Genomic DNA, 27,881 nt, shown 5'->3' with positions numbered 1-27,881 from the left:
AGCCTATGTTTCCTTCCAGGAGTTTTATGGTTTCAGGTCTTATGTTCAAGTCTTTAATCCATTTCAGTTGATTTTTGTGTATGGTGTAAGATAGTGGTACAGTTACATTCTTTTGCATGTGGCTGTGCAGCCTCCCCAAAACCTTTTATTGTGTATTCTTGCCTTCTTTGTTGTAAATTGATCATAATGTGTGGGTTTATTTCTGGGCTCTCTAATCTGTTCCACTGATCTATATGTCTGTTTTTATTCTAAAATCATACTGGTTTGATTGTTATAGCTTTTTAATATAGTTTAAAATCAAGGAAGCATGATGCCTCCAGCTTTGTTCTTTTTTCTCAAGATTCCTTTATCTATCAGGGTCTTTTGTGGTTCTATATAAATGTTAGGATTGCTTGTTCTACTTCCATGAAAAATACCATTGGAATCTTGATGGGGATTTCATGGAATCTGGAGATTGCTTTGGGTAGTATAGATGTTTTTAATGATATTAATTCTTCCAGTCTATGAGCATGGAATGTATTTCCATTTACTTGTGTCTTCTTCAGTTTCTTTCATCAGTGTCTTATAATTTTCAGTGTACAGGTCTTTCACCTCATTGGTTAAATTTATTCCTAGGATTTTATTCTCTTTGCTGCAGTTGTAAATGGGATTGTTTTCTTAATTTCTCTTTCTGATAGTTTGTTATTAAGTATACAGAAATGCAACCGATTTTTGTATATTAGTTTTGTATCTTACAACTTTACTGAATTTGTTGATTAGTTCTAACAGTTTTCTGTGACATCTTTAGGGTTTCCTGTACATAATATCATGTCATCTGCAAATAGTGATGATTTTACTTCTTCCTTTCTGATTTGATGCCTTTTATTTCTTTTTCTTGCCTAGTTGCTCTGGCTAGGACTTTCAATACTATGTTGAACAGAAGTGGTGAGAGTGGGCATCCTTGTTGCTTCTGATCTTTGAGGAAAAGCTTTCAGCTTTTTACCATTGAGTATGATGTTAGCTGTTGGTGTAGGTTTTTCATAAATCACCGAATCAAGTTAAATAACTTCCCTTCTGTCCCTAATTTAATAGACTTTCCCCCCTCAGGAATGACTGTTGAATTTTATTAAATGCTTTTTATACATTTATTGAAATACTTCTCTGGTTTTAATTTTGCTAATACGATATATTACTTTGATTTTTAAATGTTACCCATTCCTATGATGAAACCCACCTGATCATGATATACTGTCACTTTTTATATTTTTGAATTAGATTTGCTAAAATTTTGTCAAGAAATTACAAAGCTAATTTACGAATGATATTGACCTGTAATTTTCTTTTCTTGTAATGTCTTTGTCCAGTTTTAGATTGAGGGTAATACTAGCCTAATAGAATAAATTGGAAAGTTTCCTCTTCTCTTCAATTTTCTGAAAGATTTTGATGGGACTTGGTATTATTTCTTCCTTAAATGTTTGGTGGAATTCACCAGTGAAGCTATTTTGATCTTAAGTCTTCTTTGTGAGAAGGTTATTAACTATAAATTTAATTTCTTTAACTGATATGGGGCTATTTGGACTATTTATTTCTTCCTATTGAGTTTTGGTAGTTTATGTCATTCAAAGACCCAAGTCTTTGTTCATTTTATCTAAGTTGTTCCAGTGCTCTTCATTTCTTTTTGTAGGTGTCATCTGATGTCATTTCCCTTTGCCTGAAGAATTTTTTAAAACATTTATTATAATGCAAATCTCCGATTAACTATTTCAGCTTCGAATATCTGAAAAAGAATTTCATCTTTGCTTTTGAAAGTTATTTTCACTAGTAACAGAACCCTAGGTTGATGGTGTTTTAATTCCAGTACTTGAAAGTTGTTGCGCCATTGTCTTGTCACCTGCATTGTTTCAGACAAGAAATGTCCTGTCCTCCTTATTTTTGTACTGTACATGATGTGTCTCTCCCTGCCTACCCAAGCTGCTTTTAAGATTTTATCTTAATCATTGGTGTTGAGCAGTTTGGTCACAATGTACCTTTGTGCAGTTTTCCGTAGGCTTCTTAAGTTCATTAGACTTCTCAAATTGTTGATTCCTGCTTTTCATCAAATTTTGGAATTTTGTTTGGGAAATTTTCTTCTGTCCCACCTTTGGGAACTACAGTTACATATATATTAGGCTGCTTGAGGTTGTCCCACAGCTCATGCATACTTTATTTTTCTTTTTTAGTTGGTTTCTTTTTTCTGTATGTTTCTTTTTGGATAAATTCATTTTCTATGCTTTAAATATACTAAAATTTTCTTCTGCAATGTTTAATATGCCATTAATCTCATTCAGTATATTTTTTACTTCGTAAATTATAGTTTTCCTCTCTAGAAGTTAAATTTGAGTCTTTTTATATCTTCTGTGTCCCTACCTAACATGTTTCATCTTTCCTGAAGATTTCTGAGCGTAGGGAAGACTGTTAAAATAGCTGCTTGAATGACCTTGTCTGTTAATTCTAACATCTGTGTCCATTCTAGGTGGGTTTCATTTTTTAAAAATTTATTTTATTGGGGCTTCCCTGGTGGCGCAGTGGTTGAGAGTCCACCTGCCGATGCAGGGAACACGGGTTCATGCCCCAGTCTGGGAGGATTCCACATGCCACGGAGCGGCTAGGCCTGTGAGCCATGGCCGCTGAGCCTGCGCGTCCGGAGCCTGTGCTCCGCAGCAGGAGAGGCCACAACAGTGACAGGCCCGCGTACCGCAAAAAAAAAAAATTATTTTATTGAAGTATAGTTGATTTACAATGTTGTGTTAATTTCTGCTGTCCAGCAAAGTGATTCAGGTATACATATATGTATTCTTTTTCATATTCCTTTCTATTATGGTTTATTACAGAATACTGAATATAGTTCCCTGTGCTGTACAGTAGGATCTTATTGTTTATCCATTCTATATATAATAGTTTGCATCTGCTAATCCCAAACTCCCAATCCTTTCCTCCTCTACCTCCCCCTCCCACTTGGCAAACACAAGTCTGTTCTCTATGTCAGTGAGTCCATTTCTGTTTCATAAGTAAGTTCATTTGTGTCATATTTTAGGTTCCACATATAAGTGATATCATATGGTATTTATCTTTCTCTTTCTGACTTACTCACTTAGTATGATCATCTCTAGGTCCATCCATGTTGCTGCAAATGGCATTGTTTCATTCTTTTTTATGCCTGAGTAGTATTCCATTATATCTATCACATCATCTTTATCCATTCATCTGTCAGTTGTTTCCATGTCTTGGCTATTGTGAATAGTGCTGCTATGAACATAGGGGTACATGTATCTTTTCAAATTATAGTTCTGTCCAGATATATGCCCAGGAGTGGGATTGCTGAATCATATGGCAACTCTATTTTCAGTTACTTGAGGAACTTCCATACTGTTTTCCATAGTGGCTGCACCAATTTACATTCTGAGTGGGTTTCATTTGATTGTTTTTACTTCTCATTATGGATAATATTTTTCTTCTTTGCATACCTGGAAATTTTTTATCGAATGCCAGGTATTATGAATTTTATCTTGTTGGATGCTGGACATTTTTATATTTGTAGATATTCTTGAGTTTTCTTCACAAACTCAAGGATACAATTAAATTACTTGAAAACAGTTTGACTCTTTCAAATCTTGCTTTTAAGATTTGTTGGTGGGACCAGAGCAGCATTTATTCTAGAACTAATTAGTCCCCACTTCTTAAGGCAAGACACTTCTGAGAACTCTACCCAATGTACTATGAATTATGAGGCTTTCTGGCTGGCTAGTGAGAACAGGCCCTGTTCACAGGCCTGTGTGAGCATGAGGAGCAGTAACTTTTTTAGGCAGTTACTTCCCTGGCCTCAGGCAACTTCCTCACAAAGATGAACTGATTAATACTCTACTGAATACTAAATGGGGACCTTCTGCAGATCTCAGGAGTTCTCTTTCTGTGCAGCTCTTTTCTTACTGTTACTCCTTCCTGCAAACACTAGCCTCTTTGTTCTTCTTGGATTCTTCACTCTTTCTCCTCAGCTCTGCTTGTTGAATTCCACTTAGGTTTTCCCAAATCGCACCACAGCCTGGGAACTCTCTCTAGACTGTGATCTGAGGCAGCAGTAGGGCTGTCCTTGCTTGTTCTCCATCTCTTAGGGATCACTGTCCATCATTGCCTCATGTCCAGTTATTGAAACTATTGTATGTTTTGTCTGGTTTTTAAAATTGTTCAAATGGTAGGTAAATCCAGTCCTCATTACTAGTGAGTCACTTTTAATTTTGATAAATAGCCTCCTATAAATCTTCCCCCAAATTATACAAATTTACACTCCCACCAGCATGGTGTCAAAGTGCCTATTTACATGCACCATTACTACCACAAGATATTATTCTTTTTTGTTCATTTTTGTTAATCTGATAAGGAGAAAGAAAGGTATCTCTTTATAGAAGAAATTCGCTATTTCTGGAACTCAAGACGAATAACTGATCAGGTAATCAGAGTTACAGAGAAATTCTTTTAAAAAATTATACACACACACACACACACACACACACTTACAGAGTTTGTCATTGTCTTTCGTACATAAACTATGCTGATTATGTTTCATTTGCCATTTTTAGTTTTTTTGGAGTGAGATGAGAACTTAGTGGCCCTTATTCATCTGAGTTCATATCCTTCTAGATTCTTATATTTTTACCTAGTCTTTCAGGTTAATTTCTTCCACAACCAATTACAGAGCTTTTTAAAGCTCTTCACCTTTATCTAGTCTTTCTAAAGCATTCAAATTAGTTTTCAGAGACAGAGCTTTTTCAGAATAGGTAAGTAAATTACATAATTACAATAACAAGTATAACTAACATAAATGCATTGGGTAAGAAACCTAAGTTATTCTTGGTAAACTAGAAGAAATAAGAATGCAAAGACCAACATATACTAACCTACAGCTTTGATAGTACTCAAAATCCGTGGATGTCACAGAGGGAAAAGAGAATGTGATTAATCCTGCAGATCAGTTAGTAAGTCAGACAAATGAGCTTCCACTAATTTTTTTTCACTTGCATTTCATTAATTATTCATGAAGATGAGCATTTTTTGATATTTTTTTGACTTTGTATTTATTCAGTCAGTTGTCATTTTTTAATTCATTGACTATTTTTTCTAAGACGTGTTTCTGTTTCTTTTTTTAAACATTTATTTATTTATTTATTTATTCATTTATTTTGGTTGCACCGAGTCTTAGTTGTGGCAGGCGGGCTCCCCAGTTCCAGTCTTAGTTGCAGCTCACTGGCTCCTTAGTTGTGGCATGCGAACTCTTAGTTGCGGCATGCATGTGGGATCCAGTTCCCTGACCAGGGATCGAACCTGGGCCCCCTGCATTGGGAGCGCAGTCTTACCGCTGTGCCACCAGGGAAGTCCCAAGACGTGTGTCTGTTTCTTAATTATTTGTAAGAGTTGTTTACCTATTATGCATGTTAATCCATTGCTACATATGTGACAGTGTTGTTTCCTAACTTTGCTTATGATATCTTTCATTGTGCATGATTTTAAATTCTTTTCTTTTTCTTTCTTTCTTTATTTTTGGCTGCATTGGGTCTTTGTTACTGAGTGCGGGCTTTCTCTAGTTGCGGCAAGTGAGGGCCACTCTTTGTTGTGGTGCAGGGGCTTCTAATCACCGTGGCTTCTCTTGTTGCGGAGCACAGGCTCTAGGAGTGTGGGCTTCAGTAGTTGTGGCACATGGGCTCAGTAGTTGTGGCTTGCGGGCTCTAGAGCACTGGCTCAGTAGTTGTGACACACGGGCCTAGTTGCTCCGCAGCATGTGGGATCCTCCCAGACCAGGACTCGAACCCGTGTCCCCTGCACTGGCAGGTGTATTCTTAACCACTGTGCCACCAGGGAAGTCCCTAATTTTAAATTCTTATGAAGTAAATTTGTCAATATTTTTCTTCATGATATCTGTATTTTATGTATTGCTTCAAAAGACCTATCCCATCTATTTTACTTTTACAAGTTATGTACGTTTTGGGTATTTCTCACTGACCCTTTGCCTATGTTTATTCCATGGAAAAAATAAGTAAGCATTTTAATTTTTTTTAAATTTTTTATTTTTTTGCGGTACACGGGCCTCTCACTGTTGTGGCCTCTCCCATTGCGGAGCACAGGCTCTGGACACGCAGGCTCAGCGGCCATGGCTCACGGGCCTAGCCACTCCGCGGCATGTGGGATCTTCTCCGACCGGGGCACGAACCCGTGTCCCCTGCATCGGCAGGCGGACTCTCAACCACTGTGCCACCAGGGAAGCCTAGTAAGCATTTTTAAAAATAATATATTTAGCTAGTAATAAACCTTCTTTATACACAAATCTTTTTTTATTCCCAATTTTTAAAACTCAGCATTTTTATACATGCTTTCATTTTATAATGTGGAATTACATGAAATTTTCTCTTGTTACCCAAGTTGGGCTAGATTTCCACTATCCCCTAAATTACTAATTTGATTGTAAATACCATTTTGCTTGCATATAGGATTAAACCTATGCTTGCCTTCTTAGCTCTTATTCATTGTAATAAAGCTAGAACAAAGACTGGTTTTAAAAGTAATGAAACATGAAAACTATATGAAACCTATACACGTATATGCTTGGTAGAAAATCTAAGAAGTGAAAATATAACCCAAGGGCATTAACAAAATCCCATTAATATTAAGAATGGTACTATAGTTTTTTAATGTTACTTACAAAAAACAGTTTGAATATAAAGATCAAAATTTTAAATCATAAACTTCAATGGCAACTTTTCAGTTATTATTTTATTTGATTAAGACTCAGCATTTAACACTGTCAATCCCTCATTCCTTTTTGAAACTTTCTTCTTTTGGCCCCAGAGTCTCCTGGCTCTTTTTCCATTTATCTGGCTCCTTCAGGTTTCCTCTGTTAAAAAAAAAAAAAAATTATCCTTAACCTGTACCTTAAATGTTTATGTTCCCTAGATGCTTTCCTGGGACTTTTCTTATTTGACACCGTCTCCTGACCCACCTCATCTACTCCTCTGACTTTCACTAATGTGTAATCTGAGTGCTAATGGCTCACAGCATCTCCAGACCTTACCTTTCCCTGGGTTCCAAACCACATGTCCGTCTATTTGCTAGACATCCCACTGAACTCAATATCAACTTATCTAAAAATGAACACATTATCTTCATTGCTGTTTTTTCTCTACTGTCCAGTCAGTTCTCCTTCTAAACTTGTTCTTTCTGCTGGGTTGGCAGGTAGGGCATGTGGTGGTTTAAGCATTGACTCTCAAGAGTAGCCAGGGGCTGGGTGTGAATCCCAGCAACCTAATTACCTGGGTGACCTTGGGCAAGATATTTTACCACTCTAAACCTCAGCTTTCCTTTAAACTGGAACTAATAGTCCTACTACAAAGAGTTGTTGTGAGAATGCAATCAGATAATCATACAATGCTTGCCCTGAAATAATAACTCACTCCTCTGTGAGTGGTAGTTCACCCAGGTAGTTTGACACCAAAATAGAAACAGAGACTTTGAACCTTCTTTCTTCCTTACTTCTCACGTTCATGCAGTCTTCAAGTCCTATTAAGGCTGCTTTTAAAATTGTCCTGGGGACTTCCCTGGTGGTCCAGTGGTAAAGAATCTGCCTTTCAATGCAGGGGACGTGGGTTCAATCCCTGGTCGGGGCACTAAGATCCCACATGCCACGGGGCAACTAAGCCCGCACGCCACAACTAGTGAGCTCACGCGCCTCAACGAGAGAGTCAGCATGCCACAAACTACAGAGCCCATGTGCCCCGGAGCCCGCATGCCACAACTGGAGTAAGAGAAAACCTGCATGCCACAACTAAAGAGAAGCCCGTGCACCACAATGAAGAGCCAGAGCACCACAACACAAGATCCCACATGCCTCAACAAAGATCCCGCGTGCCGCAACTGAGACCCAACACAGCCAATAAATAAATAAATAAATAAATATTTTTAAAAGTGTCCTGAATCTGCCTACATCTTGCTCTCCCTAATCATGATGCTGATCCCTGTTACCATCATCCTTTTAATCCAGCTGCCTCCTAATTAATCTCTCTGCCTCCATTCTTATCCACTCCTAATCCCAGTCTCTTCACAGCATCCAGCAAGACCTTTCCAATATCTGCCCTGCTTGCCTGCAATATAAAGGACAAATCCCTTAATTTAATCTGCAAGACCCTTCTTAAGCTGGTTTTGTTTCCATGCCTGCTTCAAATCTCATCACCGAAGCGGTGACTGCAATAACTGTCTTGCAAAATCTTATTGTAAAACTAATACAAACTCATTATAAGAAATTTGAGAAATTAAGAAAGAAAAAAGGAAAAAAGCCCACAGTCCTTCTATTGTTATCATTTGGTATTGCTCTCTGATTTTTTTAATGCATACATGTACACAGCTGTCATCAAATTGAATATGTAGCTTTGTTTATGGGGATGTTTTGTTTTTAAAAAGCATGCCTGAATACATGCTTGTTGTTTAAAAAAATACAGAGTAGCATGCCCCATTCATACATTATAACCCCACCATTTCTCCCAGACCCCCTAGTTTCATTCCCTTCTTTATGTCTGTGAGCAGAAATGCATTAGATACTTTATTCAACTTTTTCAATAGCATTGCCTCAAGCATTTTCTCATAACATCAAAAATATTTTGTAAAGTGGTGGTCCCTGGTGGTCCAGTGGTTAGGACTCTGCGCTTCCACTGCAGGGGCACGGGTTTGATTCCTGGTCGTGCCACTGCATGGCCAAAAATATATATATATTGTAAACTTCATTTTAATGGTGGCATATTAATGGTCATAGTAGTAGCTATGATGTGTGGAGTAACTACTTTGGGCCTAGCACACTGCTAATGTTGCACAATCCCCATTTGACTGATGAGGGAACTATATGACAAATAAAATGTCAGTTCAAACATTGCTGTGCCTCTCCTGTGGACACCTCAGTATTATGGATATGTGACAATTAATCATTAACCAGTCTTCCCCCATCTTTGGACATTTATGCTTTCTTATTTTTCCATATTATAAATAATTTAGTTACTATTATCATGTTAGTCCGTGTCTGCATTTCAAATTATTTCCTAATGAAGTTTACTAAAAGTGAATATGTTTGAAGTTTTTGACACATATTGACAATTGCCTTCCTGAAAGGTTATACCAATTTGCAAGGAGTGATTAATTCTAATGGGAGGGAAGGGAGAGAAAGAAGGTGACACTTCACAGAGGAGGTGACATTTGAGCTGGCTGAGTAGGACTTTGCCGGAAAAAGCAGAGTGAGCAGAGCATTCCAGATAGGAAAGGAACTGAGAGCAAAGGCACCAGGCATGAGGGAGCCAACAGAGTTTGTTCCCTCAACTTATTTGCCACCAGAAACCCTCATCATTTAATTCTTCTAGAGTTGGCAGGGAAAAGAATCAGAACAGTCAAGGAGAAAGTTAAAATTCTAATATGCGATTTTGCCCTTTCACATATTTAGAAGCCATCTCAAATGAAGCTTTTTTTAAAGTTCTGAGTTGTTTGTGTTAGTCTGGTTGTTTCCTTTCCCAAAGGGGGAACAAATCCCATGAGGATTCAGTATAACAAACATATGCAACCTCTCTGGTCCCACCTGTTTCCCTGAATTCAGAGGAGCAAGAACAGTGCATTTAACGTTGGAACTAATATGAATAGGAGTCACTACCAACTACCCTAGTTATAAGCAATGAGCAGAATATTATCAACTTCTTGTATTTGATATGATATATATCTATTTGATAAAATAGATAAAGGTAACTAAAATCTATTTTTAAATGTGAGGTAGGTGCCAGATACTAGGAGGTCACATTCTACAGTGAGCAGAGCTGTAGCTGGATTTCAGCATTTATCTGAGTATCAGGTGTCTGCAGTTCCTTCTTTCCAGGCTGGAACAAGTGCTGAAAGCCAAGGGGATAAAGGTGACAGGGTGTAAGGGAATGGGTTAGAGTGCTATTAGCAGAAGACAGCCATTCATGCCACCCAGGCAGGGCAGTAGAGGCTTCCACTAGCCACTTCTCACTCATGCTATCATCACAGCTGGAAATGCAATTTAGCCAGGAGGCCATTTCACATCATATTTTGAAGAAGGCAACTTATTAGTTGTAAATTAAGTAATGAAATATTTCTGTCGTCTAGCTGCCATTTATGAAGTCTAGAGCATATGAATTCAACCATCATAAAACCTAACTATGAAATAGAGATTGACAGAATTAGTGAAAAACATGAGTTACAGGCTGTTTTCAAATAAGTTGTGCCTTTCTGCTTTTAAGGAAGTGTAATAATAGGAATAGATGAAATGATCAAATAGATGATCTGCTGGACCAGATCTTATTGATAGCTATCATTAGCATTTTCATACAAATACATTAGAATGGCTTTAGAGATAGCCAGTCTCCCAGTTGTCTCCTGTTCTGCAAATGTCTCCTCTGAAGGGAGCCAAAAGTGGAAGTATTCTTCCTTACTGCTGCCACTGAAGCCTTAAAGGGACCAAAAGAGTACTTTCCTCTTAAGGTTCTTGCAAGTTATTGATTAGAGAATGTATATAAAATTCTTAACACTATGCCAACACCTCCTAATGATAGAAGTGGGAGGAAGAGTTGTTATTTTGTTAGTATTGTGGTTATTATTATGTTTATTATTTTTACTAGATTATTTTACAACCTTGACTTTTATTCCTGACTTGCTAGTCTACTCCCCAGTCCTAACAAAGGAAGATGTAAGATTGGAAGACAGTGTCTTAAATTCCATTTGTCTGTCTATGAGAGACATAGAAAATGTGAAATGTGCCACTGGACCAGGTGTGCAGCTCTCTCCTGAGTGGGAACTGTCGTGCAGTTAGGGCATCATTCATAAGTGATGAACATCATCTGAATGGGAAACTTATGCTCATTCACAGCAACTTAATTCCTAAAAATTTCTGCATTAAGATGGTGAAAATGACTGAGATCTTTACCAAAAAGCTCTTACCAACTTAAAAAAATTTTAATCAGATGCTAGTGGAAGCCTCTGACAAAGAAAGCCCTCAGTCTGCAACTTAATATTTCTCTTCAGCAATGCTGCATCCTCCTCCTGATTTCTTTAGATAACATTTGCAGCCTAAAACACAAAGTCACTTTATTCAGACTCATTATTTGGCTTCTTCTTAAACAGCCTTAGGTTTCAGAATCAAAACCTTCTATTTTTCTTTTTTATTCCTAGTTCTGACCGTCTGGTTCTTTCTCTAATATCATGCCCTTTCTTGCATATGTGTATAGAAGAAATATTTTTAAAATAGCACATTAGGGCTTCCCTGGTGGCGCAGTGGTTGAGAGTCCGCCTGCCGATGCAGGGGACACGGGTTCGTGCCCTGGTCCGGGAGGATCCCGCATGCCGCAGAGCGGCTGGGCCCGTGAGCCATGGCCGCTGAGCCTGCGTGTCCAGAGCCTGTGCTCCGCAACGGGAGAGGCCACAACAGTGAGAGGCCCGAGTACTGCAAAAAAAAAAAAAGAAAAGAAAAGAAAATAGCACATTAAAAAGCATAAAGTTATGTTATTTACCTAAAATGCTTGCATAATTTATTTCAGTGTCTTTAAATACTGAAAGCAATTGATCATAAAAATAGCTTGCACTCTTCCAATTATAAAATAAACAAGTCATGGGAATGTAATGTACAGCATGGTGACTGTAAAAAGTTTCTAAGAGAATAGATCTTAAGAGTTCTTACCACAAAAAAAATTAGCTATGTGTGGTGATGGATGTTAAATAGACTTATTATGATCATTTTACAACATGTACAGATATCGAATCATTATGTTCTGCACCTGAAACTAATATAATGTTATATGTCATTTATACCTCGATTAAAAAAAAATAGCTTGCATTTAAGGTTAGTTTTGCATTGCTACTGCAGTTGCCATGGTAAATGAATTTTTATTTCTACTGCGATGGGAGTGATTTCTATTATTTATATTGACTGTATAGGACTTCCCTGGTGGCGCAGTGGTTAAGAATCCGCCTGCCAATGCAGGGGACACGGGTTCGAGCCCTGGTCCGGGAAGATCCTACATGCCGTGGAGCAACTAAACCCGTGCGCCACAACTACTGAGCCTGCACTCTAGAGCCCACGAGCCACAACTACTGAGGCCACGTGCTGCAACTACTGAAGCCCACGTGCCTAGAGCCTATGCTCTGCAACAAGAGAAGCCACCACAATGGGAAGCTCACGCACTGCAACGAAGAATAGCCCCTGCTTGCTGCAACTAGAGAAAGCCCATGCGCAGCAACCAAGACCCAATCCAGCCAAAAATAAATAAAATATTATTTTGACTGTATAGTTCTGTCCTGGAAAAAATTCGTGTAATATAGTATTCTTCCATAAAACTTTATTTCTCTGATTCCCAGTTCTCTTCATCTTCATTATGATTAAGGCTTTTATTATTCAACTCTCTCTATCCACTTATCACTTATTCAACCCTTTATCACTTAACTTTGCCCTTTAATTTTTTCATAGGTTTCAGTCTTAATTTCGCAGATTTATTCTAAGCTCCTTGATGAGAGATACTGCCTTAGAGCAGGGGTATATTGTACACTGGAGTCCCAGGTTGTGCCACACATTGATTGGTGGGAGTTATCAACAAAGTCAGTGAACTTCATCTGTTCATTCATATTACATTGAAGATTTTTAATGCCACATCAAAATTAATAAATATCTGAAATATGCATCTACGTCTTCCCCAGGTTAACCAGCTTCATGGCATCCCCAAGCTTCTACAGCTCCTCAAAATTCAGAATGAAGATATCCAGCGAGCTGTGTGTGGGGCCTTGAGAAACTTGGTGTTTGAAGATAATGACAACAAATTGGAGGTAGCTGAACTCAGTGGAGTACCTCGGCTGCTCCAGGTGCTGAAGCAAACCAGAGACCTGGAGACTAAGAAACAAATAACAGGTAGTGCTTACTGACTATTACAGCGAGTAGCACAGTGCACCCCAGCCAGATGTGTTAATATCGTCTGTTTTTTCTGAGGTTTCCTGGAACAAATGATTGATGGGCTCATTGTTATCTGAGAGGGCTTTCAAGGAACATTATTACTGCTAGCTTAGACCCCAGATTCAAGTCAAGTTTGAATTCCTTTTTTCTGAAGTGGAAATGATTCTGAGGCTTTTGGTTAATATTTTTAATTAGAAGTTCTATGCAGCTTCCATCACCTGGACCTCTCTCAATACGAGCTTCCTAGCTTACCTGTCCCTCTACACCCCCAAAAAAGAAAAAAGCATGACTGGATATGTTTTTCAGTTCTCCATTTTATATTTCTACTCAAATACTGATTTGGAAAAATAAATATCTCCCTTCTGTGCATGGATTGGAAAACTAAAATAATCAGATAGAACTAAACTAACGGTTTTGGTAATTCTTGAAGCATGGAGAAAGGAGGACTAGTTTCATTTAAATGAATAGTACGTATGATAGAAGAGAAGATAGTTCATTGAAAATGAAATGAAAATGGTTCATCAGCTCTCGGCTAAAGCTCCATGAACACATTACAGAGTGCAAGAAACATTACTGAGTGTAATCATCAGTAGTATTGCCTTGGGGAAACTTTTAAGTATCTTCAGTGTCCCAGGTAGTAGACATTTTTAATTTATTCTCACAAAAACCTTAGGTTTTGGGGTATTTTTAGGTATTATTGGCTACTAAATCTCAGTTTTACAGATGACGAAACTAAGGTCCAAAGAACTTAACCCTTTCTAATATATCATATAAAAGTTTTTTTAATGATAATAGTTGACAGTCTTCATACTTATTTAAAAGAAGTACTCCATAAATATTGTTTAAGTTGAACTGAATATATGTTGCACTTTTGCCATCCTTTATTATACAACAGTATTCTTTTTTTCTATAAAAATGTTGTCATTATATCCTCTCTATCCATTTATATCTCAAAATATCACATTTTTCTATCTCAATATATTTTAATTTTATAAAACTATATGAAGGGTTGCACCGTACTACCCTTCTGCCAGCATGCTGTCATGTCCCATGAGAGATTTCCTTTCATATCCATGACTTATATTAAAATACCTACAGAAATTAAGAGTGATATCACTTATTCATTCATTCATTCATTCAGCCAACATTTAGAGGGCAGCCTTCAAGTACCAACCAGGGTGAATCACAGTCTAGAGAGGTTGTGAATTTTATTTTCCATCTACTAAAACGTGAACAATTATGTGATGGTTGGCATTAAAAAAAAAAAAAAAAAAAAAAATAGCAACCAAACCTCATGTTTAGAACCTAATATTTTCTTTATTAAAAAACAGTTATGAACCACGAAAGAGAATCAAACAGATTATTCTGTTTTACACTCAGAAAAGACTTCATGAGGAGATATATTTCACTGTGGACCTTAAAAGAGATTTAGGCTTTGGACTAGCGTTTTGAAGGAGAATGAAAGTTATTCCCAGCAAAGTGAAAATCACTAGCAAAGCAAAGAAGCTGCTGGTCGTTCACAGGAAACTTGGGTAATAGAGTGATCGAGGTTAGGGTGTGTGGTAGCCAGAAATGTTGGGAGGATGTGTGGCTCTGTGTCAAGGAAATAATCCATTGTTTATGAACTTCCTCTTCTCTTGTGTAGGAAGAAGGAAGCTAAGGACAGAGAATGTTCTGTGGTATTGATGCCACAGAAACCACTGTCTTCTTTAGATAATCTACTGAGGTGACAAATGGAGTTTGATTGTGCAGTTCCCAGGATTTCTAGTATAAGCTAAACATCCCTACCAGAAAGTGTTCATTACATATTAATTGAATTGAGTTGATAGTTGAATGTTTGATACAAATCCTACTAAATAACTTCCTTTAGCTCTATTAATGGAAGTGCTAAATAAGTGCTTTTTGGGCCTCAAAAATAAATTGTTGACTAATTTAGACATGTTTATATCTTTGTTTAGAAACACAAAATGACAACACAGTAGAAACTAACACAGCATTGTAAAACAACTATACCCCAATTAAAAAAAAAAAAAAACCACAAAGCGAGTAACCATACATGTGAATCTTTTCTTGTCTATTTTGTAAACATCTTTTTATTGAGCCTCTATTACATGCTAGTCATAAGCTTGGGCTTTCCATTTTTTATCTCTGTTCTTCCTGACAGCTCCATAAGGTATGGTATTATTGACTGTTTACATATGACCAGTGTGAGGCTCAGGGGGTTGAGTTGCCCAAGGTTGCACAGCTAGCAAAGAACAAGGCCAGATTTGAACCCAGTATTATCTGGGTGTTTTGCTATATCAAAGTGGCTCCCACCTACTGTTTTGGGGGCAAAGAGTGACTCATTTTTACACTTCTTTAGGAAGGGGCTTTGTCTTTGAGATCTTGGATCAGAGAGCTCTCCCTTGCTCCTTTTTGGCCCTTCCTCTCTCTCCTCTTGCCACTGCCTTGATTCAAACCCTCTTCATCTCTCTGGTCTACTCTTGCAGTAACCTTGTGCCTGGCCTCTATGATTCAGTATTGCACATTCCCAGTCTGTCCACCACTCTGCTTCTGCAAAAAAAAAAAAAAAAAAAAAAATCATCACGTTCTTTAAATGTATAATTATTTTATTCTGCATTTGTAATGGTGCAGTAAGGTACCTTGAGTTTATTTATAGTTTTGAATAAATGGCCTTTGCTATAATGTGATATTCCAGGTAAGACTTAACAGAAGTTAGGTGAAAGGAGGAGTATGTCCATGCAAGGGAAATTGCAAAAACGTATTCCTCCTGCTCTGTGATAATTTTGAAAAACAAGTTTAAAAAGAACCACTTCTACTCCTGCTCCTCCTTGAAGATTTAATCATAAAATTTGCAAGTTTTGCTACTAAACATTATACAGATTTAGTTAAATAACTATATTTCCAGTCCTAAAGAGCAATATTAATAAAACATGGGTTTCAATATCTATTAAATCCCTTTACTAGGTAGCTGCATTTTGTAGATATCAATTGGCAATAAGTTTCTACATAATGCAGTTATCATTATCTTTCTTATAATTGCTAATTATTCAAAGTATATCCCTTACCAGAATCCAGTTCCCCTTCTTTTTGGCTAGAATGAGAGCTTAGTGATAGAAAATTACGGACAGAACAGCTACAACAGAGAACTATAATAATAGAAATTTAGGCACTATGATTAATTTGACCGGAAGTTAAAGGTGAAACAAATGAAAATCCAAACCCTAAATATAATACAGTATCGGGGAATATAGAATCTAATCATTGAAAGGGACATCTATTTAGTGTCATCTAAACCATTAATTTCCCAATGAGAGAAATTGGAATCATATTTAAAGTATAAATTCCTGGAATTCATCCTGGGAGTCAGGCTTAGTAAGTTTGTGGTGTGGCCCAGGAATATGTGATTCTAATTTGTCACTGGGCTCATTTGGTGACTGCTAGTCTCTTCAAACACTCTAGTTTTAAGATTAAACCCCCTTGTCGATATTTTGATAAAGGATGAGCTCATTTTTTTTATTGGCTCCAGTGATAGTGCTGGATCTTATAAGCAGATCTTTCTGTTTTCTTCAAAGCTGTCTTAGAAGTTTATACTTTCACTGAGCCAAAATCTCCATCCTCAGAATTTCTGCTCATTGGTCTGGTTTTGTCTTCTATAGCCACAGAAAATAATATGTAGTTGTTGAATTTGCATTTCTTTAGTTACTAGAGAGCCTGCATTCCTATGTATATTAGACTCTTTTAGCTTTGGGTTAATTTTTCTACTAGTAATTTAATTTTTAATGATTTATAAGAACTCTGTATACTAATGATATTTAACCCTTTGTCCTATATCAGCATGCACATTTTCCCAATTTGTAATTGGTCATTTATTGATTTTGTATGTATGTGTGTGAGGGTGTGTGTGTATAAGTACAATCCCGAATCTCTAGTGAACATTTAAGCTCTTCCTTAGCCTTGTACCATACAGAAATTTGGCAAGCATGACATTTCTGTACAATATCCTACATTAAAAATTCAAAAATTATACTAAAACTCCCCAAACCTTATACTTCTGTAGAAATAATACAGCATGACAAGCTACAAAGGACATTGACTGTTGGAGGAAAATTCCACTCCCTTTATTCAAACTAATCCTCTCTGGTTTTTATTGTAAGGTGTACTTTTCCTTTGAGTGCTCTGTGTGGTCCTTTTTAAAGAGAGGAAATATCATTATGCTTCACATTTTTAAGCCTCTGACAGGCAGAGACTGTTAATTTGTTTGCTTATTTAGAAGAGGAAGCTTGTTTTTTTCTTTTCTTTCTTATCTTTAGCTTTCTTTTATAGCTTAGTAACCAAAACTCAACGTCAGACCTCCCTTTCAATTGTTTTCAACCACCTTAGGAGTTTTTGGAGTTTTATTCTGTCTGTCCCTCTCCAGGGCCTCTTAAGATGAGGTGTGACCCATGAAGTCATTGTGTTGCAAAACCTGTGGCGGAGGGACACTGCTCATGACTAACCCCAAATGCCAGTTTGATCAGGAAAAGACCTTCATCAGCCAGAATTCTAGTCCTCACGAAGCACTAGACCCAGCATTGCTCTGTCTAATGGCAGCTAGATGTAAGCTATGGTGGAAATTTGGTTATTTAAAAAATTAGTTACTTGTACACAAAGTAAACTGTTTAAGCCCAAAAGACTACATTAGGCCTAGAGTGTTCTAACTGATGGGCCAAATAAAAGTATGGTTGATTAACTACTAAGCTTTAACCATACAGACTATTATTTCAGTCATTAATATCAAGGGAGGTGATATCTCCATGTAATTCTGGCAAGACCACCATGTTTGCTTTTTTCATAAAGTGGACTGTCCTGTATATCTGTGCCTCCTCTGTCCTTCATGCAGATGAAGCAGTAAATTTAAGAGGTAAGATTTAACTGACTGGGCCGTGGGGGCATAAATAGGAAGAAAATGAAGATCCCTTCTCTTTCTGTCCCCTCTCTGTTTCTCCTTTCCTGGATGATAGCGAGTTAGAGTAACTTACTGAAGAATGAATGATGGCAAAGCAACTTGACACCTGCTGGGAGTCACTGGAATAGCAAGCAATAAGGGTATAGTCCTTCCACTGAATCAGAGGTATTTAAGCACCAAATTTGTGAGAAAAACAAATCCTAAGTGTATATGCCACTTTGTATTCTCTCTCAGTACCCAGCTTCAGTCCCTGTCTCACAAATGCCCTGGGAAATACAGTATCCTGTTATCTTAATTTCTTCCTGAGTTGGCTTATATGGCCTTTCTTTTTAATTGGGGGTGGAGGGGATTCAAGAGGAATAGGAAAGTTAAATGAGTAAATGTGGTACCAGTCTTAGACCAATGCTTAGGCCATGCAAGTTGGCAGGTATATAAAATGCTCTTGTCTCTCCTTCTCTGCCAAACTGTAATATAAGAAGTAGATGAGCCCTTCCGCCATGTGAGGACACAGCAAGAAGACTGCTATCTATGAACCAGGTAGTGGGCCTTCACCAGACACTGAAGCTGCTGGCACCTTGATCTTGGACTTCCCAGCCTCCAGAATGGTGAAAAGTAAATTTCGGTTGTTTATAAACTACCTGGTTTATGGTAATTTTGTTATAGTAGCCCAAATGGACTAAAACAGACACTATTATTAAAATAAAAAGGCAACTCACTGGCAGTCAGCTTAAGATTAGAAACAAATGCTTTTGAGGACTTCCGGGAAGATGGCGGAAGAGTAAGACGCGGAGATCACCTTCCTCCCCACAGATACACCAGAAATACATCTACGCGTGGAACAACTCCTACGGAGCACCTACTGAACGCTGGCAGAAGACCTCAGACCTCCCAAAAGGCAAGGAACCCCCCACGTACCTGGTTAGGGCAAAAGAAAAAACTAAACAGAGACAAAAGGATAGGGACGGGTCCTGCACCAGCGGGAGAGAGCTGTGAAGGAGGAAAAGTGTCCACACACTAGGAAGCCCCTTCGCGGGTGGAGACTTCGGGAGGCGGAGTGGGGGAGCTTGGGAGCCGCGGAGGAGAGCACAGCAACAGGGGTGCGGAGGGCAAAGCGGACAGATTCCAGCGCAGAGGATCGGGCCGGCCGGAACTCACCAGCCGAGAGGCTTTTCTGCTCGCCCGCCGGGGCGGGCGGGACTGGGAGCTGAGGCTCTGGCTTTTGTCGGAGCGCCGGGAGAGGACTGAGGTTGGCGGCGTGAACACAGCCTGCAGGGCGTTAGTGCACCGCGGCTAGCCGGGAGAGAGTCCGGGGGAAAAGTCTGGACCTGCCGAAGAGGCAAGAGACTTTTACGTCCCTCTTTGTTTCCTGGTGCACGAGGAGAGGGGATTAAGAACGCTGCTTGAGAGAGCTCCAGGGACGGGCGCGAGCCGCGGCTAAAAGTGCGGAGCCCAGAGACAGACATGAGATGCTAAGGCTGCTGCTGCCGCCACCAGGAGGCCTGTGTGCGAACACAGGTCACTAGCCACATGCCCTTCCGGGGAGCCTGTGCAGCCCGCCACTGCCAGGGTCCCGGGATCCAGGGACAACTGGCCCGGGAGATCGCACGGCGCGCCTCAGGCTGCAACGTCACGCCGGCCTCTGCTGCTGCAGGCCCGCCCCACACTCCGTGACCCTCCCTACCCCCCGGCCTGAGTGAGCCACAGCCTCCGAATCAGCGGCTCCTTTAACCCCGTCCTGTCTGAGCAAAGAACAGACGCCCTCCGGCGACCTACACGCACAGGCGGGGCCAAATCCAAAGCTGAGCCCCTGGGAGCTGTGAGAACAAAGAAGAGAAAGGGAAATCTCTCCCAGCAGCCTCAGAAGCAGCGGATTAAAGCTCCACAATCAACTTGATATACCCTGCATCTGTGGAATACCTGAATAGTCAACGAAGCATCCCAAATTAAGGAGCCCTGTGGATGAAAGGCTCTTGGTGTTGCAGCCAGGAGTCAGTGCTGTGCCTCTGAGGTGGGAGAGCCAACTTCAGGACACTGGTCCACAAGAGGCCTCCCAGCTGCACATAATATCAAACAGCAAAAATCTCCGAGAGATCTCCATCTCAACGCCAGCACCCAGCTTCACTCAACGACCAGCAAGCTACAGTGCTGGACATCCTATGCCAAACAACTAGCAAGACAGGAACACAACCACACCCATTAGCAGAGAGGCTGCCCAAAATCATAATAAGTCTACAGACACCCCAAAACACACCACCAGACGTGGACCTGCCCACCAGAAAGACAAGATCCAGCCTCATCCACCAGAACACAGGCACTAGTACCCTCCACCAGGAAGCCGACACAACCCACTGAACCAACCTTAGCCACTGGGGACAGACACAAAAAACAACAGGAACTACGAACCTTCAGCCTGCAAAAAAGGAGACCACAAACACAGTAAGATAAGCAAAATGAAAAGACAGAAAAACACACAGCAGATGAAGGAGCAAGATAAAAACCCACCAGACCTAACAAATGAAGAGGAAATAGGCAGTCTACCGGAAAAAGAATTCAGAATAATGATAGTAAGGTTGATCCGAAATCTTGGAGATAGAATGGACAATAGAATGGACAAAATGCAAGAATCAGTTAACAAGGACCTAGAAGAACTAAAGATGAAACAAGCAACGATGAACAACACAATAAATGAAATTAAAAGTACTCTAGATGGGATCAATAGCAGAATAACTGAGGCAGAAGAACGGATAAGTGACCTGGAAGATAAAATAGTGGAAATAACTACTGCAGAGCAGAATAAAGAAAAAAGAATGAAAAGAACTGAGGACAGTCTCAGAGACCTCTGGGACAACATTAAACGCACCAACATTCGAATTATAGGGGTTCCAGAAGAAGAAGAGAAAAAGAAAGGGACTGAGAAAATATTTGAAGAGATTATAGTTGAAAACTTCCCTAATATGGGAAAGGAAATAGTTAATCAAGTCCAGGAAGCACAGAGAGTCCCATACAGGATAAATCCAAGGAGAAATACGCCAAGACACATATTAATCAAACTGTCAAAAATTAAATACAAAGAAAACATATTAAAAGCAGCAAGGGAAAAACAACAAATAACACACAAGGGAATCCCCATAAGGTTAACAGCTGATCTTTCAGCAGAAACTCTGCAAGCCAGAAGGGAGTGGCAGGACATATTGAAAGTGTTGAAGGAGAAAAACCTGCAACCAAGATTACTCTACCCAGCAAGGATCTCATTCAGATTTGATGGAGAAATTAAAACCTTTACAGACAAGCAAAAGCTGAGAGAGTTCAGCACCACCAAACCAGCTCTACAACAACTGCTAAAGGAACTTCTCTAGGCAAGAAACACAAAAGAAGGAAAAGACCTACAATAACAATCCCCAAACAATTAAGAAAATGGGAATGGGAACACACATATCGAAAATTACCTTAAATGTAAATGGACTAAATGCTCCCACCAAAAGACACAGATTGGCTGAATGGATACAAAAACAAGACCCATATATTTGCTGTCTACAAGAGACCCACTTCAGACCTAGAGACACATACAGACTGAAAGTAAGGGGATGGAAAAAGGTATTTCATGCAAATGGAAACCAAAAGAAAGCTGGAGTAGCAATTCTCATATAAGTTATATATATATATATATATATATATATATGTAGTTTGCTTGAGTGCAGTGTTTTTTGTTTTCTGTACTGAATTCATTAGCATGGGTCGGTATAAAATTTAGCATAGGTCAATATGTAATTTGTAAACTAATAAGGTCTTAAAAGTGAGGAATTAAGTCTTTTAAATTTAATTATTTATTGTAAAGAGCAGAATAGCATACATAAACAGGTGCCTAAGGAAAACTTGTATTCTAATATGGAACTCTCATGAACACCTTTTTTTTTTTCTTCTAATGGTATGATAGTAGGCCATTTGATTATTTTTATGGCTTTAACTTTACAACAATGAAATATTCGTAAATTTTAAAAAGTATTTTTCTTTATTTGATGCGGGTGGGATACTGGAGAAATGAAAGGTCAAACATCTATTGAGGAATCCATACTTGTCTATATATTGTGTACTTTTATTTCAAGAACTGATTTAAAATTCCTAAAAGGATGCTATAATAAGTTATTATGCCATTTTACAGACTGAATTAAGTGAATTTCAGGGAGGTATGAAACTTGCCTAAGGCTATCCAGCTACCAAGCGGTAGAAGTGAGAATTAAATCCAGGTATACCTATAAAAAAAAATAAAAAATAAATAAAAAAAAAAAAAAGAAGGCGAGGGCAGCACCAGGGTATGGGGTTGTTAGTTTTATAGGGGTGAGTAATTTCATACGCTGATGAGTGGGAGGAGTATTCCAGCTATTTTGGGGAAGGGGTGGGGATTTCTAGGAATTGAGCCACCGCCCACTTTTTGACCTTTATGGTCATCCTTGGAACTGTCGTGGCACCTGTGGGTGTGTCGCTTAGCTTGCTGATGTGTTACAATGAGTGTATACTGAGGCTCAAGGTCTAGTGGAAGTAGACTCGTCCGCCATCTTGGACCTATTTTGTTCTAATCAGTTTATGTTGTGTCCTCGGGCTATGTAATTCTTTTAAAGGTTGTGCCCTGCCCCCTTTCCTCCTGTTTCATATTGAATATATAATATTTACCAGAGTATGTTTTAATAATTAATACATGATATATTGTATAATTAATTTATATATCATATATATAATGATATCTATAGGTATTTGTTCTAATAAGTCATTAAAAATAAATGAATATTCAAAAAAATAAAAAAAAAGGCAAAAAAAAAAAAAAAAAAAGAAGTAGATGAGGTAGAGCCAGCATAAATTCTGGCAGGACATAAAGTCTGCCATTGGGTAGGAGTTAATAAATATTAATTGGGGATGTTGAGAAACCTGCTGTTGACAGGCATAGGCAAAAGCATTCTAGAGGCTCTTCCCGCTATTATTGGAAGGCAGATGTCAAGTGAGAGTTGCAGGCAGTGGGGAGCAGTAGGCAGGCAGAGATGTCCTTAGATATGTATGTATCTAAGGGAGAAAACTATGACTTTTAAAATGCTGAACTCTTAATTACAACAGGATCATTTCAAGCTTTCCTGTTGGTGAGCCTAGAATTTATACTAATGAGGTCAGCTTTGTGGTAGGGTCATTTAAGAGAAACAGCAATAAGGATTTTTGGCATTCATTTATGTTCTTGATTAAACATGTATAGTTTTACATTGTAAGTTCTCTTTCTCCCTCTCTCTCTTTCTGTATGTATATGTGTGTGTATACATATATATATATATATATATATATTAAACATCTTTATTGGAGTATAGTTACTTTACAATGGTGTGTTAGTTTCTGCTTTACAACAAAGTGAATCAGTTATACATATACATATGTCCCCATATCTCTTCCCTCTTGCGTCTCCCTCCTTCCCACCCTCCCTATCCCACCCCTCTAGGTGGTCACAAAGCACTGAGCTGATCTCCCTGTGCTATGCGACTGCTTCCCACTAGCTATCTATTTTACTTTTGGTAGTGTATATGTCAGTGCTACTCTCTCACTTCGTCCCAGCTTACCCTTCCTCCTCCCCGTGTCCTCAAGTCCATTCTCTAGGAGGTTTGTGTCTTTATTCCCATCTTGCCCGTAGGTTCTTCATGACCATTTTTTTCTTTTTAGATTCCATATATATGTGTTAGCGTACGGTATTTGTTTTTCTCTTTCTGACTTACTTCACTCTGTATGACAGACTCTAGATCCATCCACCTCACTACAAATAACTCAATTTCGTTTCTTTTTATGGCTGAGTAATATTCCATTGTCTCACCACTAATATACATATATATATTTTTTTTTTTTAATTTTTCTTATGGAACAGCTTCCATTGCCATCTAATGAGGTCTAAACAGGTTCTTTCCCTTGGGAAAAGGGCTGTCTCCCCCTACCTTGTTTTTTTTTTTTCCTTTTATAAGTAGCCATAGCTCTAGGGGTGACAGTCTTAACTGATCTTTTCAGCAGTCGTTTTGACCCAACCCTACACTGTCTTGATGGTACTCTTTGCTTTTCTAGGTTTGCTGTGGAATTTGTCCTCTAATGACAGACTGAAGAATCTCATGGTAACAGAAGCCTTGCTTACCCTGACTGAGAATATCATCATCCCCTTTTCGGGGTGGCCAGAAGGAGACTACCCCAAAGCAAATGGTTTGCTCGATTTTGATATATTCTACAATGTCACAGGATGCCTAAGGTAATACCACTCTACAACCGCCCTCAACCTTTTCTCTGTACACTTTAAATATTGCATCCAGATCTGTCTAAAACTCTACCCAATTACCTGGAGATATGGTAAAAATTATAAACATCACTCTAAATACTAGAAGCACAATGTAGAAAGAGTATTTTTTCCAGACATGTTTGATTCCAGAAGCTACCCACATTAGCTCATGAGAGAGAGCATGTCTTCCAATAAAGAAACTAGGAATCCAGTCCGAACACCTAGAAGTCCAGGCACACTGGCCTTTCCTGTCTCACAGGATTTAAGCCAGGCTCCATGCTGTATTTTTAGTTCACAAAAATATAATTTAATGACATGATTAAAAAAATAGTTTTGAACCTGCAGTTTTTAAATAGGCAACAAAGCCTGAAAGGATAGAATGTCTTGCCACAAGAATAGCTTACAAAAAACGTTAGTTTGATCAGCATTTCTAAATATTGGGATGAAAAAATGCTAGAACTGTTTTCTCCCCTGGGCTGTCAGATGCCAGCTAAACCAAGAGGAAATAGAAACACATGCAAGAGGAAGAAACGTTAGTCTCAACTTTTGTAGAAGCGTGCCTCTCAAGCTTTCTTATACATATCTGAAAATAATCATTGTCCTTTATGTCCAAGGATTAAAAGAAACCAGATAGATATGTAATCAAAAATAGGCAGCCCAGAATAAGTTGGGTCATATTCTGCCTTCTGATCTTTTCTCTAGTTTCACAGTTCACTTCTTGAGGGAATCTGTTTGGATGATAACAGAAGGAATTTATTATGGTAAGATGTTTATCTTATCTCCAGTTAATCACACAGTAATGCATATCAAATGCCAGTTTTTTATAAAGAATTATGTTAGCCATTGAGAGTTTTACAAAGATGAATAAGAAAATTCTTAACTGACCTTTAATCTAGCAGGGGATGCAGATAAGCAAATAAACTAGAATGCAATGAAATATGTTACAGCAGTGATTCTCAAAGCGTGGCCTCTGGACTAGTAGCATGTATATTACCTGGAACTTATTAGAATTCTCAGCTTTCACCCCAGACCTACTAAATCAGAAGTTTCAGGAACACGTGTCAGGAACAAGTGAAGTGCTGCAGGAATGCAGAACAAAAGGACCATTCATGCCAGCTGAGTGGGATCACAGGTGCCAAATGAGCTGGGCTTTGGTGGGCTATTTCAGTAGACAGAAATTCTCTAGGTAGTATCCCTTGAAATTTATTTGCTATACAGTCCACTAGAACTGCTTTTCTTTTTTTTTTAACGTCTTTATTGGAGTATAATTGCTTTACAATGTTGTTAGTTTCTGCTGTATAACAAAGTGAATCAGCTATATGCATACATATATCCCCATATCCCCTCCCTTTTGCGTCTCCTTCCCACCCTCCTTATCCCACCCCTCTAGGTGGTCGCAGAGCACCGAGCTGATCTCCCTGTGCTATGTGGCTGCTTCCCACCAGCTGTCTGTTTTACATTTGGTAGTGTATATATGTCAATGTTACTCTCTCACTTCATCCCAGCTTACCCTTTCCCCTCCCCGTGTCCTCAAGTCCATTCTCTACATCTGTGTCTTTATTCCTGTCCTGCCCCTAGGTTCATTAGAACCATTTTTTTTTTTTAGATTCCATATATATGTGTTAGCATACGGTATTTGCTTTTCTTTTTCTGACTTACTTCACTCTGTATGACAGACTCTAGGTCCATCCACCTCACTACAAATAACTCAATTTCCTTTCTTTTTATGGCTGAGTAATAGTCCATTGTATATATGTGCCACATCTTCTTTATCCATTCATCTGTCGATGGACACTTAGGTTGCTTCCATGTCCTGGGTATTGTAAATAGTGCTGCAGTGAACATTGTAGTACATGACTCTTTTTGAATGATGGTTTTCTCAGGGCATATGCCCAGTAGTGAGATTGCTGGGTCATATGGTAGTTCTACTTTTAGTTTTTTAAGGAACCTCCATACTGTTCTCTGTAGTGGCTATATCAATTTACATTCCCACCAACAGTGCAAGAAGGTTCCCTTTTCTCCACACCCTCTCCAGTGTTTATTGTTTGTAGATTTTCTGATCATGGCCATTCTGACCAGTGTGAGGTGATACCACATCGTAGTTTTGATTTGCATTTCTCTAATGATTAGTGATGTTGAGCATCTTTTCATGTGTTTGTTGGCAATCTGTTTATCTTCTTTGGAGAAATGTCTGTTTAGGTCTTCTGCCCATTTTTGGATTGGGTTGTTTGTTTTTTTGATATTGAGCTGCAAAGCTGCTTGTATACTTTGGAGATTAATCCTTTGTCAGTTGCTTTGTTTCCAAATATTTTCTCCCATTCTGAGGGTTGTCTTTTGGTCCTGTTTATGGTTTCCTTTGCTGTGCAAAAGCTTTTAAGTTTCATTAGGTCCATTTGTTTAGTTTGGTTTTTATTTCCATTTCTCTAGGAGGTGGATCAAAAAGGATCTTGCTGTGATTTATGTCATAGAGTGTTCTGCCTATGTTTTCCTCTAAGAGTTTGATAGTGTCTGGGCTTACATTTAGGTCTTTAATCCATTTTGAGTTTATTTTAGTGTATGGTGTTAGGAAGTGTTCTAATTTCATTCTTTCAATGTAGCTGTCCAGTTTTCCCAGCACCACTTATTGAAGAGGCTATCTTTTCTCCATGGTATATTCTTGCCTCCTTTATCAAAGATAAGGTGACCATATGTGTGTGGGTTTATCTCTGGTCTTTCTATCCTGTTCCATTGATCTATCTTTCTGTTTTTGTGCCAGTACCATACTGTCTTAATTACTGTAGCTTTGTAGTATAGTCTGAAGTCTGGGAGCCTGATTCCTCCAGCTCCGTTTTTCTTCAAGATTGCTTTGGCTATTTGAGGTCTTTTGTGTTTCCATACATATTCTGAAATCTTTATTTCTAGTTCTGTGAAAAATGCCATTGGTAGTTTGATAGGGATTGCATTGAATCTGTAGATTGCTTTGGGTAGTATAGTCATTTTCATAATATTGTTTCTTCCATTCAAAGAACATGATATATCTCTCCGTCTGTATCATCTTTAACGTCTTTTATCAGTGTCTTATAGTTTTCTGTGTACAGGTCTTTTGTCTCCTTAGGTAGGTTTATTCCTAGATATTTTATTCTTTTTGTTGCAGTGGTAAATGGGAGTGTTTCCTTAATTTCTCTTTCAGATTTTTCATCATTAGTGTATAGGAATGCAAGAGATTTCTGTGCATTAATTTTGTATCCTGCTACTCTACCAAATTCATTGATTAGCTCTAGTAGTTTTCTGGTAGCATCTTTAGGATTCTCTATGTATAGTATGTCATCTGAAAACAGTGACAGCTTTACTTCGTCTTTTCCAATTTGGATTCCTTTTATTTCTGTTTCTTCTCTGATTGCTGTGGCTAAAACTTCCACAACTGTATTGAATAGTAGTGGTGAGAGTAGGCAACCTTGTCTTGTTCCTGATCCTAGAGGAAACGGTTTCAGTTTTCACCATTGAGGACGACATTGACTGTGGGTTTGTCATATATGGCCTTTAGTATGTTGAGGTAAATTCCCGCTAGGCCCTTTCTGAAGGATTTTTATCATAAATAGATGTTGAATTTTGTCAAAAGCTTTTTCTGCATCTATTGAGATGATCATATGGTTTTTATTCCTCAATTTGTTAATACAGTGTAT

At 38.5% G+C, this 27,881-nt stretch overlaps 1 protein-coding gene across 1 annotated transcript in view; it reads left to right on the top strand.

The window, feature by feature from the left end:
• Nucleotides 1-27,881, top strand: part of PKP2 (plakophilin 2) — a 90,069-nt gene that overhangs the window by 26,665 nt on the left and 35,523 nt on the right. The window contains exons 5-6 of the mRNA XM_004270864.3: nucleotides 12,736-12,943; nucleotides 24,015-24,192. Coding sequence (XP_004270912.1) covers nucleotides 12,736-12,943; nucleotides 24,015-24,192 — 386 coding nt within the window. The remainder of the gene's footprint in view (nucleotides 1-12,735; nucleotides 12,944-24,014; nucleotides 24,193-27,881) is intronic.

Source organism: Orcinus orca, chromosome 11 (assembly GCF_937001465.1).
Source record: "Orcinus orca chromosome 11, mOrcOrc1.1, whole genome shotgun sequence".
Taxonomy (NCBI): domain Eukaryota; kingdom Metazoa; phylum Chordata; class Mammalia; order Artiodactyla; family Delphinidae; genus Orcinus; species Orcinus orca.
The sequence above is the reverse complement of the archived record's forward strand: the minus strand, read 5'-3'. Positions and strand labels throughout refer to the sequence as shown.